The sequence below is a fragment of the Taudactylus pleione genome, unplaced genomic scaffold (assembly GCF_031769625.1).
Source record: "Taudactylus pleione unplaced genomic scaffold, aTauple2 ptg000711l, whole genome shotgun sequence".
In the NCBI taxonomy this organism is placed as follows: Eukaryota; Metazoa; Chordata; class Amphibia; order Anura; family Myobatrachidae; genus Taudactylus; species Taudactylus pleione.
Window position 1 is genome coordinate 5,745,328 of NW_028285113.1, and position 20,414 is coordinate 5,765,741.

The following is a 20,414-nucleotide window of genomic DNA, read 5'->3' on the forward strand; positions in this document are numbered from 1 at the left end:
AGGATGCGAGCGGCCAGGGGGCGTCTGTACAAAATAGCGAGCGCATGTTTCGTTCTCTCGCTCAGACATAGAGGCGTCAACAGACCGCAAAGAGCGAGCGCTCAATTTAAATAGCCGGCCCCTTTTTCTGAACGAGCGAGCGCAAATAGCTTCCGGCTCTGAATCAGGCCCACAGTTTGCACGTTTCTTAGGAGTAATCGAGTAATCGCAGGGGGATAAAGGGTTTGGTACACGGTTTGTACGTTTCTTAGGAGTAATCGAGTAATTGCAGGGGGATAAAGGGTTTGGTACACGGTTTGTACGTTTCTTAAGGGTAATCGAGTAATTGCAGGGGGATAAAGGGTTTGGTACACGGTTTGTACGTTTCTTAAGGGTAATCGAGTAGTTGCAGGGGGATAAAGGGTTTGGTACACGGTCTCTACGTTTCTTAGGGGTAATCGAGTAATTGCAGGGGGATAAAGGGTTTGGTACACGGTTTGTACGTTTCTTAAGGGTAATCGAGTAATTGCAGGGGGATAAAGGGTTTGGTACACGGTTTATACGTTTCTTAGGGGTAATCGAGTAATTGCAGGGGGATAAAGGGATTGGTACACGGTTTGTACGTTTCTTAGGAGTAATTGCAGGGGGATAAAGGGTTTGGTACACGGTTTGTACATTTCTTAAGGGTAATCAAGTAAATGCAGGGGGATAAAGGGTTTGACACACCATTTGTACATTTCTTAGGAGTAATCGAGTAATTGCAGGGGGATAAAGGGTTTGGTACACGGTTTGTACGTTTCTTAGGAGTAATTGAGTAATTGCAGGGGGATAAAGGGTTTGGTACACAGTTTGTACGTGTCTTAGGAGTAATCGAGTAATTGCAGGGGGATAAAGGGTTTGGTACATGGTTTGTATGTTTCATAGGAGTAATCGAGTAATTGCAGGGGGATAAAGGGTTTGGCACACGGTTTGTACGTGTCTTAGGAGTAATCGAGTAATTGCAGGGGGATAAAGGGTTTGGTACATGGTTTGTATGTTTCATAGGAGTAATCGAGTAATTGCAGGGGGATAAAGGGTTTGGCACACGGTTTGTACGTGTCTTAGGAGTAATCGAGTAATTGCAGGGGGATAAAGTGTTTGGTACACGGTTTGTATGTTTCATAGGAGTAATCGAGTAATTGCAGGGGGATAAAGGGTTTGGTACACAGTTTGTATGTTTCATAGGAGTAATCGAGTAATTGCAGGGGGATAAAGGGTTTGGTACACGGTTTGTACGTTTCTTAGGAGTAATTGAGTAATTGCAGGGGGATAAAGGGTTTGGTACACGGTTTGTACGTTTCTTAGGAGTAATTGCAGGGGGATAAAGTGTTTGGTGCACGGTTTGTATGTTTCATAGGAGTAATCGAGTAATTGCAGGGGGATAAAGGGTTTGGTACACGGTTTGTATGTTTCATAGGAGTAATCGAGTAATTGCAGGGGGATAAAGGGTTCGGTACACGGTTTGTACGTTTATTAGGAGTAATCGAGTAATTGCAGGGGGATAAAGGGTTCAGTACACGGTTTGTACGTTTCTTAGGAGTAATCCAGTAATTGCAGGGGGATAAAGGGTTTGGTACACAGGGCCTGATTCAGAGCCGCTCGTAAGCGGCCGCTCGTTCGCTCCGAGCGATGTTCGCACAACTGCGCATGCGTATGGTTCGTAATGCGCATGCGCCAACCAGTCAGTGCGATCGGAAATCGAGCGCTCGCCAAATAGCGAGTGCCTGCTAATTTGAGTGACAGGATGAGGCGTTTGTGGGTGGTAACAGGGGAAGGTGCTTGAAAACGGGGAGTGGAGATCCGAACGCAGGCGTGCCAAACGGTCAAAACGGGCTTTTAAGGCTGCGCATAATTAACAAAGCAGCGTCATCGACCACGTCACTTGGTTGTCTCTTAGCCTGAACTGTTCGCATGATTGCGGTAGGAAAATCCTACCACAAGCACTGCGAGCAGTTCAGATGCCTTTCGATGTACTCGATTAATCAAATAAATAGCGGAGATGACGTAGGATGCGAGCAGCCAGGGGGTGTCTTTACAAAATAGCGAGCGCATGTTTCGTTCGCTCGCTCAGACATAGAGGCGTCAACAGACCGCAAAGAGCAAGCGCTCAATTTAAATAGCCGGCCCCTTTTTCTGAACGAGCGAGCGCAAATAGCTTCCGGCTCTGAATCAGGCCCACAGTTTGCACGTTTCTTAGGAGTAATCGAGTAATTGCAGGGGGATAAAGGTTTTGGTACACGGTTTGTACGTTTCTTAGGAGTAATCGAGTAATTGCAGGGGGATAAAGGGTTTGGTACACGGTTTGTACGTTTCTTAAGGGTAATCGAGTAATTGCAGGAGGATAAAGGGTTTGGTACACGGTCTGTACGTTTCTTAGGGGTAATCGAGTAATTGCAGGGGGATAAAGGGTTTGGTACACGGTTTGTACGTTTTTTAAGGGTAATCGAGTAATTGCAGGGGGATAAAGGGTTTGGTACACGGTTTGTACATTTCTTAAGGGTAATCGAGTAATTGCAGGGGAATAAAGGGTTTGGTACACGGTTTGTACGTTTCTTAGGAGTAATCCAGTAATTGCAGGGGAATAAAGGGTTTGGCACACGGTTTGTACGTGTCTTAGGAGTAATCGAGTAATTGCAGGGGGATAAAGGGTTTGGTACACGGTTTGTACGTTTCTTAGGGGTAATCGAGTAATTGCAGGGGGATAAAGGGTTTGGCACACCTTTTGTATGTTTCATAGGAGTAATCGAGTAATTGCAGGGGGATAAAGGGTTTGGTACACGGTTTGTATGTTTCATAGGAGTAATCGAGTAATTGCAGGGGGATAAAGGGTTTGGTACACGGTTTGTATGTTTCATAGGAGTAATCGAGTAATTGCAGGGGGATAAAGGGTTTGGTACACGCTTTGTACGTTTCTTAGGAGTAATCGAGTAATTGCAGGGGGATAAAGGGTTTGGTACATGGTTTGTACGTTTCTTAGGAGTAATAGAGTAATTGCAGAGGGATAAAGGGTTTGGTACACGGTCTGTACGTTTCTTAGGAGTAATCGAGTAATTGCAGGGGGATAAAGGGTTTGGTACACGGTTTGTACGTTTCTTAGGAGTAATCGAGTAATTGCAGGGGGATAAAGGGTTTGGTAAACACTTGCCAAATATATATTTTAAAGAAAATTATTAATTGGCATATATGAGAACTAGAGACCTGCACTTAGTTGGGTACCTGCAGGATAAGCCCACAGGATTGCGGTGCAATGCCCAGACAGGAAAGACAAAGGGCCTGATTCAGGACTGATCGCAACTGCGCATGCAATAGCAATTAAGTACACAGTCTCACTGCGAAGATATGCTAATCCTTTGCTATCACTATGCCGTCACAGCCTAACATAAGGGCGCCCACTTTATCTTACACACATCCGTAATACTTTGCAAGACTGCGAAACCATCGGTAACACCGAGTACCATCGCAGCCTCACGCACACTTGCACAAGCTCTGACCTAACTCTGGAATTGCTAACGTCAGCGCACGCAGTGAGTACACAAGCAGCATATGGTATCGCAGTGCCTAATTTATCACGCCCCTGCAACGGCATTCAAACGCACTGGCACGTGCTTCCTGTCAATCACTATGTGATGGGTCTACGTAGTCACTACGATCTCAGTCCTGATCGCAGTGACTGGATCGCGCACTGCAATACATGGGCAGAACGCAACAATCGGCCGATTGCATGCGTAATCGCAGTTGCGATCCTTGCTGAATCAGGTCCAAAAAGTTTACTACCTGGCCATTATAAAGGCATGTGAAATCTGGGTGGTAGCAGGTGCAGTGGTCTTTCTGTGACAGCGACTCTATACAATATATTGTTCCTTCTCGGATAAGAGCGATAAGTCATATGAATCATGCAGTATGTACGTCCGATAATCGTTTGTAATGGTTGTTATGTAATGATATATTGCGCCGCCGTACATCGAATCGTGCAGTGTGTACGGCGCACTCAGTGTATCATTACATCGTGTTCTGATGCTGGGTACACACATCGCATAGTGTTTACCAACCTTAACTCCCACTGACGGAGCATAGCAAAGAGGTACAATGTTAAGAGGCTTGCCAGGCCTGCACTGTGCGATGTCACCATCCTGTTACGTTACTGGGGCAAGCCGGGCCGGCTTGTTTTTTGGCTGCACACAGCAGTATGACTTGGATACTCAGGAACTTATGCTGGGTGGGATATATATGCATTTCTATCAAAGGTGTATTTACACTCATATGCTTCTCAAGATGCATCCAGCTATGCTCCAGGTGTGTATCAGATTCACTTACACCCAAATAGGTCATAAGCTCATTTTGTTAGTGAACCCCTAAAATCTCACGTCACGTGTATTAAAGTAGCAAATGGATCACTCTTTACTTTAGTAACAACTATCCGCTACTATTTTCAATTTGCCTTTCAAAAGCAGTCAGCTAGTGCTGGCGACCACCATCATCATTCATCATCTGTGTGTTCTCAGGCCCTGACAAGTCATATGGTTACTGACAGGCATGTCTGTGTCTATGGCCCTTCCCTCCCCAAGCGCAAGGAGACACAAGTATCAGATCTACATATGGTCAACAATGTCCCTCAACAATTGGGGGCATGCAAAGCGCAAATATGCGATTGTTACTCTTTGCAGACGGGTGCGCGCCCAACTCATCAGGAGCCTCTGGAGATCTCAATGTGACAAAAAATGGTTTGGCTTGGCACCAGAGCCGCTCCATGGTACATATTCTCAGGCGATTACTCTGCAACTACAGGGTTAGGTGCACAGAGAGAAATCTCAGGAGGTACACATTGCAGCAGCGTACTCACCATCTCACAGTTCAGCGTCCTGCTACTTTAGATGCAGCCCTTTCAGTACATTAAACTTTTCATTTTTTTTTTCTTCTAAAATATTGTTTAGCTTCGCCCACTGGTTCCCAAACTTTCCTGAATCACGGCGGCATAAAGTATCAATATTGTTTTCACGGCACCTCTAGGCCAAAAGTTTCCTATAGTGAAAAACAGCAATTAAGTAAATTGTGTTTACCTGTCATCCTTAGGTTCAGTTATGTGTGCTTAGGTTTGTTCACACCAGCACTGGTTTTGCCCATCACATTGACCATAAATTATTTAACTTGGTCCTGGACTTCCAACCAGTGGCACCCCTGCAAGTGCCCTGCGTACCCAGTTTGGGAACCACTGGTTTAACCTTTTATTTCTGCACTGATCCACAAATCAAGGTCCACCAGTGCAAATGACAATCTACCATTTATTCCAAAACAGTAGAAAACAGGAAAAAATGGTCTTTCAGACAAATTGGTTAAATCCGTTCAATTTGTTCAAACGACCATTTTTTTCTATTTTCCGCTGTTTGGGAGGAAAGGGTGAATGGTCATTTGCCCCCATACATTACCAGATTTTTGTTCCAAGCAGCCAGATTGGACAGAATCTTATAGTTTGTACCTACAGATATACCAAGCTACATCCTTGCTGTGCGAGAGACATGCATCCACGAGCGGATACACGCACTGCGATCATGCATGCGCCTCCATAGGATGCATGGTGCGATCGCAGTGAGCGCCATAGCGCACCGTAGCGTATGCAGGCGCAGTAAATTGCATGGCGCGATGAGTTGTTCATGTCTGTGGCGCTTAAATGGACGCATCCATAGCTGTAGGTTGGGGCTTGTTGCGAGGCCACGCCCCCGTGACTCACGGCATGTCCTTATAAGGCATGGTCACACTCTAAATATTTGGGGGGACTTTGCTGCATAGGCATTAGAGGGAGTTAGCACTGTTGTGAGCTAGGGGCTGACTAGGATTTCAATATTTTTTTTTTGTTTACATATTGGGTGGTCCTGTTGTGGGAGAAGGTTACAGTAGGATCGGGGTGGGCATAGTTTAGCCTTTCTAAATCCCTTAGTAAAACACCATATATAGCCATCTCAACTACATTTAAAAGAAAATAATAATTAGTATTTAACAACGATTGAAATCTGCATTCGGAAACGTGTTGCCTGTCTGGTGAGTATGCCAGGAATGATACAGTGGAATTCCAGTTTTCTTGTTTTTCATAAAAGATATTGTTCCCGGTGATCCATATAGCAGATGTCTATGGGCCTGATTCAGAGCCGGACGCAATTAGCGCTCGCTCGTCCAGAAAATAGGGGTGGCTATTCAAATGAACCGTTCGCTCTTTGCGGTCTGTTCACGCCTCTAGGTCTGAACGAGCGTACAAAACTTGCGGTCGTTTTTTGGGAAACTACGCCCCCTGGCCGCTCGCATCCTACGTCATGTCCGCTATTTATTAGATTAATCGAGTACATCGACCAGGGTATGAGCTGCTCGCTATTCTTGTGGTTGGTTTTTGCTACCACAATTTTGCGAGCAGTTCTGGCTATAAAATAACCCAGTGCCGTGGTCAATGACGCTGCTGTTTTAAATATGCACACCCATAAAACGCCCGTTTTGACCTTTAAGCACGCCTGCGATCGGATCTCCACTCCCCGTTTTCAAGCACCTTCCCCTGTTACCACCCACATACGCCTCTTTCTGTCACTCAAAATAGCAGGCATTCGCTATTTTGCGAGCACATGAATTTCGGCCGCACTGACTGGTTCGCGCATGCGTATAACGATCCGTACGCATGCGCAGTTGGGCAAACATCGCTCAGAGCGAACGAGCTGCCGCTTACGAGTGGCTCTGAATCAGGCTCTATGTTACTTTGTTTAAGTACATAGGCAATGTGTAGGAAGTAAGGCCCTCATTCAGAGCCGTACGCTCTGAGCAGAGCACACGCTCTGAATGAGGGCCGGGCTCCATTTTCATGGAGCGTCCTCCTGGACGCTCGTATAGCTGTGGGTCACCACCCACAGGCTATACGAGCGTGCATTGTGATGGTCGCGATGGTCGAGACCATCGCGACCATCGAATTTGCGAGCCGGAGCCTGCAGTTGAGGTTTTCAACCGCAAGCTCCGGAGTGATTTTGGCTCTATCAGAGCCAAAATCACTCCCACTGACATCACTAGTGATGTCAGTGGGCCGGCTTCTGACGGGAGGCGTTCCCGTGGGAACGCCCCCGTCAGGGAGGCACGCCCACCAAAGGGGGCGTGCTGTCAATCAACATTGACAGCACGCCCCCTTTGATCGGACACAACGAGCGAAGGACTTTCCTTCGCTCGTCGCGTCTGGCGCATGCACACGACGGAGCTCCCTCCGTCGTGCGCATGCTCAGTCCATAACATCGACCCACTTGCGAGCGGACAGCCGCTCGCGAGTGGGTCTGAATCAGGCCCTAGGTGTTCTACCTCCTGTTAGTAACATATACATACCATACAATAGAATGGCAAGGCAAAATGTTTTTCTAGCACAACAAATTATACTCCTCAAAACAATACCTTTTGCTGGCTGTAGTACTGTGTTAAAGGTATCAAAAGGCTCCATATTCTAAACATTTCCATTATTAATATTCACGTAGTGAGGAGCGAGCAGCCTCTAACAGTCACCCTGTATTGTTATATTGCACATGTTTTTCAAAGTGGAAATCATTCTGATTTAATTGAGGCATTAAAAATTTTCATATGTCATAAAACAGGATTAACTGCATGGTTTGCTCGGCTATCACCACTCTGACAAAGCCACTCACATGTGCATCGATAACTAGTGTGGAATATATAAGTTTGCTAAGCAGCTCACTATTCTTATGGACTGTGTTTTACCTGGGTGCAGCCAGCTAGAACAAGCCTATTCCACTCAGTTTGGTATCTATTAGATTTCAACATTTCACACGTCAGCTTTGGAGATGTCCAGGCAGCTCACAGGACATGATTCAGAGATTGATGTAAATCCGATGTTTACCTACATCTCCAATGTTTGCGGATCTGCACAATCACAGGGACCGCACTGCGCTTGTAGAGATTTGTTTCTGCTATGTCGGTCACAGTGCCCCCAAATGATGCTGCTGGCGTTTGAGGGCTTTGTTCGGGAGCGTTCCAGAAAATGTAGATTATTATTTGGTTTACTTGGAAGTAAAATGATCTTAGGTTATCAGGGAAGGACGGGCCCTAATCTAACAGTCACATTTGTTTTCTAGAACTTTCACCAAGAAGTGGAAGAACTTGCAAGTTCGGAAAGTCTGTCGAGTTTAGACAGCCTAGAAGAAAGGGCGGAGATTGTGAAAGAGGAATGTAGTGAGGTGCAAGAGTTTCCAAATGACACTTTACACAGAGCTCTTTCTGAGATACAATCTCTCTCTGTGAATGGTGGAAATCATTACAATGATGAAAATATCGGTAGTTTAAGCAGTCAAAAAAAAACTTATGACCCGGCCCCATTTATAGCCGACAAGATGGCCACAGAAAAACGGTTGCACTTCAGAGACGATGGGACTTTACTTAGGAATAGGGATCATCATGCCGTGACGAATACTGTAACACAAAATGGGATTACTCATCCTGGAAACACGCACATTTCATCATCAAATCCAGAAATAAATCACTTTTCACAAGTGCCCACAGCAGAGATGAAGCCGGATTACTCTGACATGACTTATAGAGAAAGCACAATGTGTAATGCTGTGGTTAGACCAAGCAAAGCTTGGGCCACTCCCAACCCTACCCCAACAGAAGTAATTCAAGGCTCAGTGCCACACGGCAACAAAGACATGGTACAACACAATGGGCTATCAATAAAACCCACAGTGACTCAGCCTTTGGCAACCCCAGTGGTCGTTCCGTTTCCCGAAAGTTCTACCAGTAACTGCCAAAACAGTGTACGTTCAGATTTAAAACCAAGCAGATACACAGATGATGTCCATTCATTTGACTCAGTTCATGAAGGCTTCACAAATACATACAGTTCACAGTTTCATTTGAAAAATGACCACATTAAGCCGCCAGAGATCTGTAATCAGGAGACCCTGTTACATGAAAATCAGTCTTCACCATTCCACATTTCTAAAACAGAGTCCAGGGGTATGGAAGATCCAAAGGATCATCTCAGCGGATCTAATATTCCTCAAACGGATCCTGATATGGCATTGTCTACGCTGTACAGAATAGCAAAATATAACAGTGCTGGAAAAGGAGGAAATACTTTCCCTAAAAGCATATTAAAGAAAGATTCCAAGTATGAGAATGGTTATGCCACAGCCCTGGGCATCAGCAGAATGTTCCAGCTTGGGGAGAAGGGCTCCTACACCATCAGAGACAGCGTTGAGTTGACAAAGGAGAAGGGTCATAAAAAAACAAACAATAAAAAACTTAGATGGCTAGATGAAATCGGCAAAATAATGGATGATTATAAAGATGCTTCTGGCGTGATCGGTAACGCACAGGCTGCCCAGAAGCCTCAAGCTGAGCCATCAGCTGCAGTACATTATCAAGAGCATGTCCTAGCCACTAATGGTTCACTAGCTGACCAAACAGATCCTTCGGCTGTGCCACCCAGCTCCGTCTTCTCTACTGGTTACCATTTCACTAAGCAAGCATGGATGACGTCTAAAGGCGAGGAAGCAAACCCTGCTGGGCATCTCCACAATATCAGAAGCCCACCAAAAGCAAAGACAAGGGTAGTGAAGCGCCCAAGGTCAGCTAAAACTCAATCCACACTAATGCACCAGAGTAGAAAGGGTATAATAATACGGCCTCAGTCAGCGACTGAAGCCAGCAAGATTGCCAAGTCTCAGGGAAAGATCATGGCCCCACATCCTCCTCCAAAGCCTTCACCAGACAGCAATAATAGAGAGACAGAAGCCAGGAGTCAGCCTGTACTCCCAAACAGTTCTCCAGTTACTCATTCAAACACAGTGGCGGTATCTCCCAATTCTATCTTACATAGGGACACAATGCCCTTTCACACGTTATCCCGGTCTTCGGGTAATACGATGGCTGCCCAGATCTACAATTCCCCTGATACAGAGAATGCTGCAAAGTCCATCCTCACTATAAACAGTGAACGGGTATTTGCATTACAAGAAGGTTTAACCACTCCGGCCAAGCGGCACCATGTGTATGGTGAGAATGGGTTACGTCTAGATCATACACCCACTGACGAGGAAATTGCTCTCTTGTGGCAAGGAGTTCGAAGTGCCTTATCTCACAAAAACGCTGGGACAGGTAGGTTTATTTCAGTAGTTGTGTTACACCAGATATTATAGTTTTCTCAGCTTGTCTTTTTTAAGTTTAGACATGTTACAGAAGGGTGCAAGAGACCATGGTTAGACTGGCCCACAGGGTTACAGGGGTAATTCCCGGTGGACCCCACTGCCTGATGGCCCACCACGTCCTCTAGGGATCAGGTTCCATACTGTAATTTTAAATTATACATTGTTACTCTATTAGAGGGTTCTATAGAAACTACACCAAGATCTTCCCTCTTGCCAATCAAACACAACACAATCCTGTCCCCTCCTCCTGTTGGCTGTGGGCATAATGAGCACACTTTCTGCCCGTGATTGAAATCACAGTGGTAAGAGCTTAGATATTCATTTTTTTTTTTTACAAATGCATGTATTTCCCCTTTACAAGATCTAATGCAGTTCTCATTGAGTTTTAGTCACTGGCTGGTCACCACCTGGGTTCCCTATCACATGTACATTGCATTATTGTGGTATAGATAAGATCACCATCATGTGCTTAATTGTTATCTATTTATGTTGCATTATAATGCATTCCCAGTACTACGCTCAAGTGCATTGCCGTTATCAATCTGGTATATTATCATGCATGTACTATCAATATTTACTATATATATTTATAAAGGGGCCCAGACCATGCACTCTGTAATCATTTTGTGGCAGTAACTTTGTTGCTAGATCTAACGATGCCTAAGCATTACAAAGGGAGTATTTTAGCGTGCACACAAGTTATATGCTGATGTTTATGGTAGAGTCCATCTCATTTACTTTTTACTGCCTTACTTTTACTTTCATTTACAATGGCACCTAAAACTTGGTTCTGACACCCTGCTGCTTATTTAGGTGTTATGCAGCATTGTTTATAATACTTGTCCTGCATTGTCTGTACTGTTAATAACTTGTCTTGTGTGCTCATTTGTTTGTGTACTGTGTAAGGCGCTGCGGAACCTTTGTGGCACCATATAAATAAAGGATAATAATAATAATAATTTGTCACCGCATGTAACAGAATAGATAGACACACGTCTGTTCTTTCTTCTTTTAATCATTCGGGTTACTATTATTGAAGTCATATTGTATATTAAGTGATATCTTCTTTAAAATAAACTTGTCAGATCCTCATAATGGTGTTTGCTGTATTTTAGGTGATTTCCGCCCTGGCGATCTCCCCTCTAATTTACAGCCTGCGCGGCACAACCTTTCCAGTGTTGTGATTGACGGAGGAACGCTGAGTAACTGGAAGTCGTTTTCTAGAACAAATGGGGTTTTCTACCCCCTTAATAATGGTATGATTTGCAGGATCTTACAATCTGTCATGAAAGAAAACTTTTTTTTTTTTTTCAACTATGTTTACTTTGATTATTGAACATTATTATTTAAAATCCAAATGTTTTTCATTTGAAAGCTCAGCTATTTTTTTATTTAAATATGTTGGCTGTGGATGCCTCTGCATCCACAGCCAATCAGCAACTTTTAAATTCAACCCGGGTCGAATAACCCTGGTCCCCCTTTTTAGACTGCAGCTTATCCAGATCAGTCCCGGGAATAACCTTGTTCGCAACCAGAATCGAGATCCCAGGACACACAACCCAGGTTGACCCTTTCACACAAATGCCCCTTTTCTACCAAAATCCCAGGTCCAACCCGGGATTTGGAACACGCTTCCAAAACGGGACAGACCCCTTTCACACCGCAGTGCCGACCCAGGTTATTCCCCGGTCGGCACCATTCACATTGCACCCGTGTGCATCATATCCAAGCCCTGAGAAATCCGGATCAACCCATACTGTAAGTGGGACCTGGGTCGTCTGACTCGGGTTAACTGTTTACACTGCCCCTTAACCCGGGTACTTCCCGAGTCCAACCCTGGCCTCTACCTTGGTTGGGTTATTTTATTGGGAGCCTTCTCCACTGAGCTGCGATCCGGGTACACACGGCAATAACCTGGGTTATTGCGGCAGTGGAAAAGGGGTATTAGTCAGGACCCGGGTTGCCCCGGCAATATCCCGGGTCAGAGGCTCGACGTGAAAGACGTATTAATAGAGTGGCGTAAGCTCCATCCCAATGTTATCCCACAGACGCCATCTACAGGCTGCGAATAATTACTACACCGTGCTGATTATTGAAGGATGCGTACCTCTGCTGCTCTTGTGGAAGGGTATGGAATATTGCTGAGCATTAAAGAGAGTATGTAATAGCACGTACTGACAGTAACACACTGCTCGTGAGAAGCTTTTTATGGCATCCTCTAGGAAGTCCCCAGGTAAAAACCAGCTTCACAGGCTACGGTTTGACCCTAAAGTCTGAACCCTGATTGAGATTATACAGTGCAGAAAACAAGCCCCACCAACAGCTAGTGAGCATTGTGCCGAAAGCAAAGCAGAAGGAGGTACAGGGCGGTGAGGGAAGAGCCCACTGTTTGCTCTGTTTGTATATAGTATGTGATAATAAACTGGTACAGTTTAAATTTTAACCTCACGCAAAATGCTGTTGCCTAATTAAAAAAACACTTTGTCTGTTACAACTTACTGGGGTAAGTCCCGGTACTTTTTAATGTAAAATGGGGATTTCACTGTTTGTTTGTTTTTTGTTTAAAATACACTTAATGGTGCTAAAAGTGATAGCTCTAACATCGCTGTGTGTAAATGTTGTTTTCAGTTATGTAACACATGAAATGTGTGTTCTGAATCTGGGTCCCATATTCTGCAGATGGAATGATAGCAGCCTGCGCAATGATGTAACAACAACTCTGTGTTCCATGACTTTTCTACATAACTGAATATCGTCTCTTACTTACAGACCGAAATTAAGACTTCGCAGAGCATAACAAGGGCTTTTGTAGACGTCTGAGATTACAAACTCACTGTGTTCTGTCTTCCAATAAACATAATTTTTATCCCATTTCGTTAAAGGTCATGTCACCCTTACAAAGAGGAAACAGATTCTCGACTGCACTGAGAACAAACGCAGAGCGTTGCTGGAGCAAAGGAGGGGCAGACCGGGATCAGCAGGCTGGAGGGCCCCGTACATTCAGGTAGCACAGGGCCACTTGTATTAGTGTCCTCCTAAATTCATATAAATAACATCACACTGGTCACTATAAAACCATCCTGCTGACTGCCACACATTGGGGAGCAGCAATTCATAAATGTAGTATGAAGTATATGCAAACTACAGCTGTGTCCTTATACACCTAGGCTCAATACGTCTTACAGCACAAGACGAGTTAGCTCGCTAGGTCCCGTACGACTCGGCTTGCGTATTATCGGAGTGTCTCGTGCATGTTAACGAGCTGTGCTCCCAAACGTAGAGCCGCAGTCACAGAAGGCATGTTTAGAGGATCTTCAGAAGGACACACTGCACCAGCCAATGGCTGTTGCTAGTGGCAATGGGGCCAATGGTGGAGTGTTCAGAAACATCAGCGGCTTTGCGCTCCATTTAAAGTGGGCGTCTCAGGGCTTGTTATGCCCGGCGCACACTAGTACACAAGAGGAAGGCTAAATCTACCAATAGCATATTACTGCTGCTGCGACTCTGCAAAAAAATTGCAACCACGCATCTATTAGCGTCCACCTCTGAATCCAGGCCCTCAGGGTATTATAATTAAAAGAGCAATTTGTTTATTTAAACAGTTACAGATAGCAAACATTAACAGTAAGACAAAACCGACCGATTTACCTCTAAACTCAGCCGGTGTGTCGGTCTTGCCTGCTGCCACCAACTCGTTGATCCTACCACCCTCACTGCGTCCCCCACTTCATAGCTGTGTGGTTTGAAATGTATTACATGTTTTATATAATTTAAAATATGCATTATGTGTATTTGTTGGTTGCATCATTATTCATAACTAGCTGGGATACCCGGCGTTGCCCGGGTATCAGGACTGGACCCCGAAGTACACCGCCAGGCTTTATTTGTTTTACATTGTCCTCGCCTATAACCCCATTCCATTCATCCTGAAAAGGACCTCACTGCTAACATGTATGCATACAGTGGCATAACTACTGTGGGTGCCTCTGTGGCCCACCGATCCGCCCTGCACCCAGTCACGGACACAAGGTGGGTCGGTCCAGTCAGGACTGTTGAGCGGGTCCTGAGTGTCAGCGATATTGATTTGGTGCCAGCCTGCCAGCTGATTACAGCTGGCGCACTGGCAGGCAATCATGAAGGGACAGCGGCCGCCAGTCACTAGGCAATCAGAGCTTGCGGACTGGCAACCAATAACCAGTGGCGACTCCTGATTGGCTGCTGGTCTACAAGCTCCGATTGGCTCACGACCGGAGCCAGGTTCAAATTGCGCCGGCCCTGTCTGTCCATGTCTACTGATGCCTGTCTGTGCCCCAGCTGTAATTAGCAGGCAGCCTGGCCAAAAATACACACCTGCTGGCTACTGATGGCACATAGGGGGAGGCGAGAGGCTGCTAGAGGAATATGGGGGCATGAATTGCTGGGGGTCGCATAGTGTGTAAGGGGCACTACTATCGTGTGGAATAATGTGTTATATGGGGCACTACTACTATGTGGCATAATCTGTAAAGGGCATTACTGTTTAGTATAATGTGTAAGAGGCATTACTGTGTAATGTAAGGGGCATTACTGTGTGGCATTATGTAATAGGGCCACTACTACTGCATGGCATAATGTGTATAAGGGGTACTACGGTGTGGCAACCTGAATGGGCTCTGTATGGCATAATCTGAATGGGCTCTGTGTGGCATAACCTGAATGGGTTCTGTGTGGCATAACCTGAATGGGTTCTGTGTGGGTGCAAATGTATGTAGGGGGTTACCTCTGTGGGGGGCTTTTAAGATCTTGCTAAATGGCCTACAAAGTTATAGTTAAGCCCTTGCATAATATGAACTTGCATGAGTCATCAAGTTTGCTCAGACTGAGGTTAAAAGGATGTGTTTGTAGGTTTTATCACAGGTTTTTGGCAGACTGCCAATTTTCACTGAAGCCAGCCCTGGAACCTGTGTAATTTAAGAGTGTCCCAATTTTTTGCGATTGTGTAACAGGGTGTGGCCCTGACGAAGTTCAAACCTAATCCTGATCAAACTATACCACCATGCCAAAATTGGTGAAGCTAGGTCCAAAACTCTGGCTGTGTATAAAGGACAAAAAGACAGCTTATTATATAGATGATATAATATAACATAAATAGAGAACTGGCACCCTGAGCTTAGCTAGATTTTTGTATTATTATTATTATTATCCTTTAGTTATATGGCGCCACAAGGGTTCTGCAGTGCCTCACAAAGTACATAAACAAATGAGCAAACACGAAAACAGCAACTTACAGTACAAAACAATACAGGATAAGAACATAGGCCCTCATTCAGAGCCGGACGCTCTGAGCAGAGCGCACGCTCTGAATGAGGGCCGTCCTCCATAATTATGGAGCGTCCTCCTGGACGCTCGTATAGCTGTGGGTCACCACCCACAGCCTATACGAGCGTGCAGGTTGATGGCCGCGATGGTCTTGACCATCGCCAGTGCGAGCCGGAGCCTGCGGTTGAGTTTCTCAACCGCAAGGCCCGGAGTGATTTTGGTTCTATCAGAACCAAAATCACTCCCACTGACATCACTAGTGATGTCAGTGGGCTGGCTTCTGACGGTAGGTGTTCCCTTGGGAACGCCCCCGTCTGGGAGGCACGCCCCTGGCACGCCCACCAAAGGGGGCGTGCTGTCAATCAACATCGACAGCACGGCCCCTTTGATCAGACACAACGAGCGAAGGAAAGTCCTTCGCTCGTCGCGTCTGGTGCATGCGCACGACGGAGCTCCCTCCGTCGTGCGCATGCTCAGTGCACACCATCGACCCACTTGCGAGCGGACAGCCGCTCGCGAGTGGGTCTGAATCAGGCCCATAGTTTGTACACATTGCTGCAATAGCGACCATAACACCCAGAATAAGTAGTAGGGCGTCAGCACCAAGTGTTAGGTGCCCTTGTGGGGAGTTTGGAGTAGATCGTATGAGTGAGGGAAGGAGAAGCAAATAAGGGAAGAGGACCCTGCTCGTGAGAACTTACATTCTAAAGGGGAGGGGCATACAGACAGGGGTGACACAGATAGGGTAGACAGTGAGGAAGAAGCATATAAACAGCAGGTTAGGATGAGAACTGAAAGGCTTTGAAGTAGTGGGTCTTGAGAGCTCGTTTGAAGATTTGTAGAGAGGTGGAGAGTCTGAAAGGGAGAGAGAGAGAGTTCCAGAGGAAGGGAGCAGCAGGGGCAAGATCTTGGAGGCGGCAGTGGATGGAAGTAATCAGTAGGCAAGAGAGACGGCATTCATTTGTAGGAAAGGGAGGGAGTTTAGTGTCATGTAGATGAAGGTGTAGTAAGATGATAGGGAGAGCTTAGTGGTGGGGTAGTAGGACCATTGTGGGGGAGAAAAGAATGAAAATAGAGTAACAGTAGAGGAGAAGGAGGGAAGCAGAGGGGAGGAATACAGACAGAGGAGGGGAGAGAAGGGGAGGAAGAAGTGGAGGAGACTGGGGGGGGGGGATAGAGGTGGGAACAGGGAGCAGAATAAAGGATTAGGTAGGCACTGAGTACAGGGAGAATTTGAAGAAAACATGGTCATGGTGAGGATGAGGTAAGAACGGGGAGGAGAACTGGAAGTAGGAATAGTGTCTGTATGAGAACAGCAGTGTTAAAGATTTTGTAAAAACTGGTGAAAGAACACTGTTGGTGAATATGTATGCTCGATTACAAAAGTTTTTTGTTTTGTTTTTATTGAGGGGAATATATGTGATCTAATGGGTTTAGAAAGTTAGTAATCAAAAAAGAGAGACTGTAATAGTAGTTCGAAGTTGTGAGGCTAGGCAAAAAGCAATGGTAAGTCAGATCGTATATGCAAGGTTAAAGAGGTTACTTGGCATTGGTATAAATATAAAGTTAGTTTTTAGTGAAAAAAGTGAGGGAGCACAAATAGTAGCAAGTAACGTGGTAATGTCTTTGCAATGATCTAACAAGGAGCTCAGTGTTGCATGTCCTGGTTATGCAGGCAGCAGGTGTTTGTTGTGAAGAGGTAGTGACTTGATGCTCCAAAGGTGTCCATATGCAGTATTGATGGTAGTTTAGTTTAGTTTGGATGATGAAATGTTCTCCTTCTGTTTTACTTCAGTTTAATGCCGGTGTAACGCTGACAGTTTCCCTAAATTCTATTTTACACTTGTGAAATCTGCACTTATAAATCTGCTAACTACAGCCTAGTGAATGATATTTAAGTAGCGATGTAGCCAAGTGTGCCCCCTAATTAATGGCAACTCCCCACTTGCCAGCCAATACAGACCTAGCAATAAAATGGCTTAAATAAACATGTAGCACTAAAAAACATTTAGGACTTAAGATCAATCATGCCTACACTCAATCTAAAGACTGGAGATAGTACTTATGGCAATTAATATACAATAATATATTAAAAGGCACCAGCAGACTTCAGATAACAATTGCTGATTACCTAAATATAAAATACAAACAGAGCAGCACATCAGGAGTAATGTTCTGCAGGAGAGTTCAGATTTTAGTCGGCACACCAAGGGCCTGATTCAGAGCCGCTCGTAAGCGGCCGCTCGTTCGTTCCGACCGATGTTCGCACAACTGCGCATGCGTACGGATTTTAATACGCATGTGCGAACCAGTCAGTGCGGCCGAAAATCGTATGCACGCTAAATAGCGAATGCCTGCTATTTTGAGTGACAGAATGAGGCGTATGTGGGTGGTAACGGGAAGGTGCTTGAAAACAGGGAGTGGAGATCCGAACGCTAGCGTGCCAAAAGGTCAAAACGGGCGTTTAATGGGTGTGCATAATTAACAAAGCAACGTCATTGCCCACGTCACTTGGTTATTTTATAGTTAGAACTGCTCGCATGATTGTGGTAGGAAAAACCAACCACAAGAATAGCGAGCAGTTCATACGCCGTCCGATGTACTCGATTAATCTAATAAATAGCGGACATGACTTATGATGCGAGCGGCCAGGGGGGCGTTTTTTTCAAAATTACGTTCGCATGTTTCGTTCGCTCGTTCAGACATGGAGGCGTGAACAGACCGCAAAGAGCGAACGGTTAATTGAAATAGCCACCCCTTTTTCTGGACGAACGAGCGCAAATAGCATCCGGCTCTGAATCAGGCCCTGATAGCACTAGGCTGTGGACCCCTGGTATATAGCAATATCCTGTGGCATACCACAACTTTTGGATTCCCAGATAAATTGATCTGAATGTTATATGAAGTTACAAAGGAAATCCTGCTTGCGTGGCCGATTAATCACTGGCGGTTATTCGCAGCAGAAATATGGTGCTTATCATCTATGTGTTTTCATCACTGAGTAAACACAGCAGCAGGTGAACATAACAGCAGGTTCCAGGCGACATTACTTCATATGTATGCAGATGTCTGAATGAAAGTGGTTACACAATGTCTGCTTCTTTAAGCCAACCCCCCTCCCATCAGATTTTGCTGCTGCAGTATTTATATATGTCTTGTAGCTCAGTCCTATGCACAGTGCAAGTGTCAGAGCCTATTTATTTTCCACCAGCTGAAATCCCTGCTTAGCTTTGTGTCTTCATCCCGTTGATCAATATCTCTAATGCTGGGCATTCACTCTACAATTATCTGTCAGATATCTGTCTTATCTGTCTGATGGGAAGGAAAATCTGGTCCCTTTTCTAGTGTTCGGAAGCAAATTTCTATTGTTATTTGCTACCATACATTACCAGGTTTTCATTCCAACCAGCCAGATTGGACAGATATCTGACAGATAATTGTAGAGTGTATGCCCAGCATTAGACTGAACACATCCACTTAAATCTGATCACCTGGCTCCATCCACAACCACTGGATCTCTTACCAGTTCGGCCACGTGCGGTAGGAGATGCAGGGCCACGTTTTCGGCCAGGCGATGATCTCATGCCCCAGCCAGTGCAGTCATCAGTGCACAGGATTCTTCATCCCGCGCAAGTATTTTGTTGTCTGATATGAAACAGATCTTAACTGGACCAAGTCTTTCCTAGACCTATCTGAAGAGCCCAGTTGTACAGGGAGTATTAGCCCCTGTTCCTCTCCTGAGCTTTATAGGAATCCGCCTTCTTATAGTGCTGCTTAAGATTGATTAATACAGAACACTGCAGTTTGCGTAAAGTGAAAAAATGATCTTACAATGTCATGTATATGGTGTTTTTTAAACTATTGCATTTACATTGTATCTTTCTTCCAACAGAACCTGCATACAATGAAGTTAAACCCTTTCCCAAGTTCACATGAGCCCGGCCAAGCACACGGTGCCCCAAGTTCTGGCGAAGGTATGTACCACAATCGGTCCCACTGGGTTTGACTTGTAAAACCAGAACATAAAGCCATTTTGATTTCTTTTAGTTGCATTTGTCTCAAAAAGTTGAGTTGTGAGGGCTGCAGATCCTGTTCTGGCAGTAATGTAATGTGACAAATGGATATGACTTTTATTTTGGCTAACCCGGTCCTTTCTTTATTATATGAAGTCCACATGCAATACTGCCCCCTTGTGGGGATCAGACACATTTGTAGCTTCATCCAGTGTTGGGCATCATAACTCAGGTCTGGGCCTGGCTTCACAGAGTGAGATGCTTTGCCCAGGTGTATACTTATTTTAAAAATTTTATGTTTTGGACGTATTTTCTATTTGAGTTAAGCAGAGGTACTCCTGAGACTATGACTTGTACATTCTACTGCAGCAATGAGGCTACAGGCATGGTAATAAAGGAGAACGTCACCTGGGCTTGGATTGGACCCTTATTCTTCCACACTTGTGTCCATGAGAGTGCTCTGTCTGATCACCCTTTCCAAAGAGCCATGAGATTCAGCCTTTTGGGGAAGAATAGATAGAGTGCTTCATTAACAAAGCACGAAGATGGAGAGGAACAACTGTACATACATATCTGATAAAGCGCATGGGTCTGTACAGCAAGGTGGGGAGGTTTGTGGTGGAGCAAACTGAGCGCCAGCTGATGGAATTAGTAGGGCTGAGTGAAGGCGTTCCTTGCAAACTACATAGTTGGGTCCTAGATTTGTGAACCACTAAGATTATTAAGGTGAGATAAGAGGGGAAGGACAGGGCGCGGCATACTTTATGGGGCGTTCCTCGTTGTGCGGTAGGACACACAACTTCCATTGAGCTGACAAAGGTGGGATCATATCCTATACTTTTAGTGATAGACATTTGTCTACTTCCACATGCACTTCACCAAAAAGTACAGACCTAGGAGCACTTTGCTA

General features: G+C 45.2%; 1 protein-coding gene across 3 annotated transcripts in view; it reads left to right on the top strand.

Moving 5' to 3' along the window:
* CEP126 (centrosomal protein 126) overlaps positions 1–20,414 on the top strand; it is a 94,857-nt gene that overhangs the window by 55,934 nt on the left and 18,509 nt on the right. For all 3 annotated transcript variants that reach the window (XM_088456690.1, XM_088456691.1, XM_088456692.1), the window contains 4 exons: positions 8,121–10,143; positions 11,309–11,449; positions 13,076–13,197; positions 19,384–19,465. In XM_088456690.1, the coding sequence (XP_088312816.1) occupies positions 8,121–10,143; positions 11,309–11,449; positions 13,076–13,197; positions 19,384–19,465 (2,368 nt within the window). The remainder of the gene's footprint in view (positions 1–8,120; positions 10,144–11,308; positions 11,450–13,075; positions 13,198–19,383; positions 19,466–20,414) is intronic.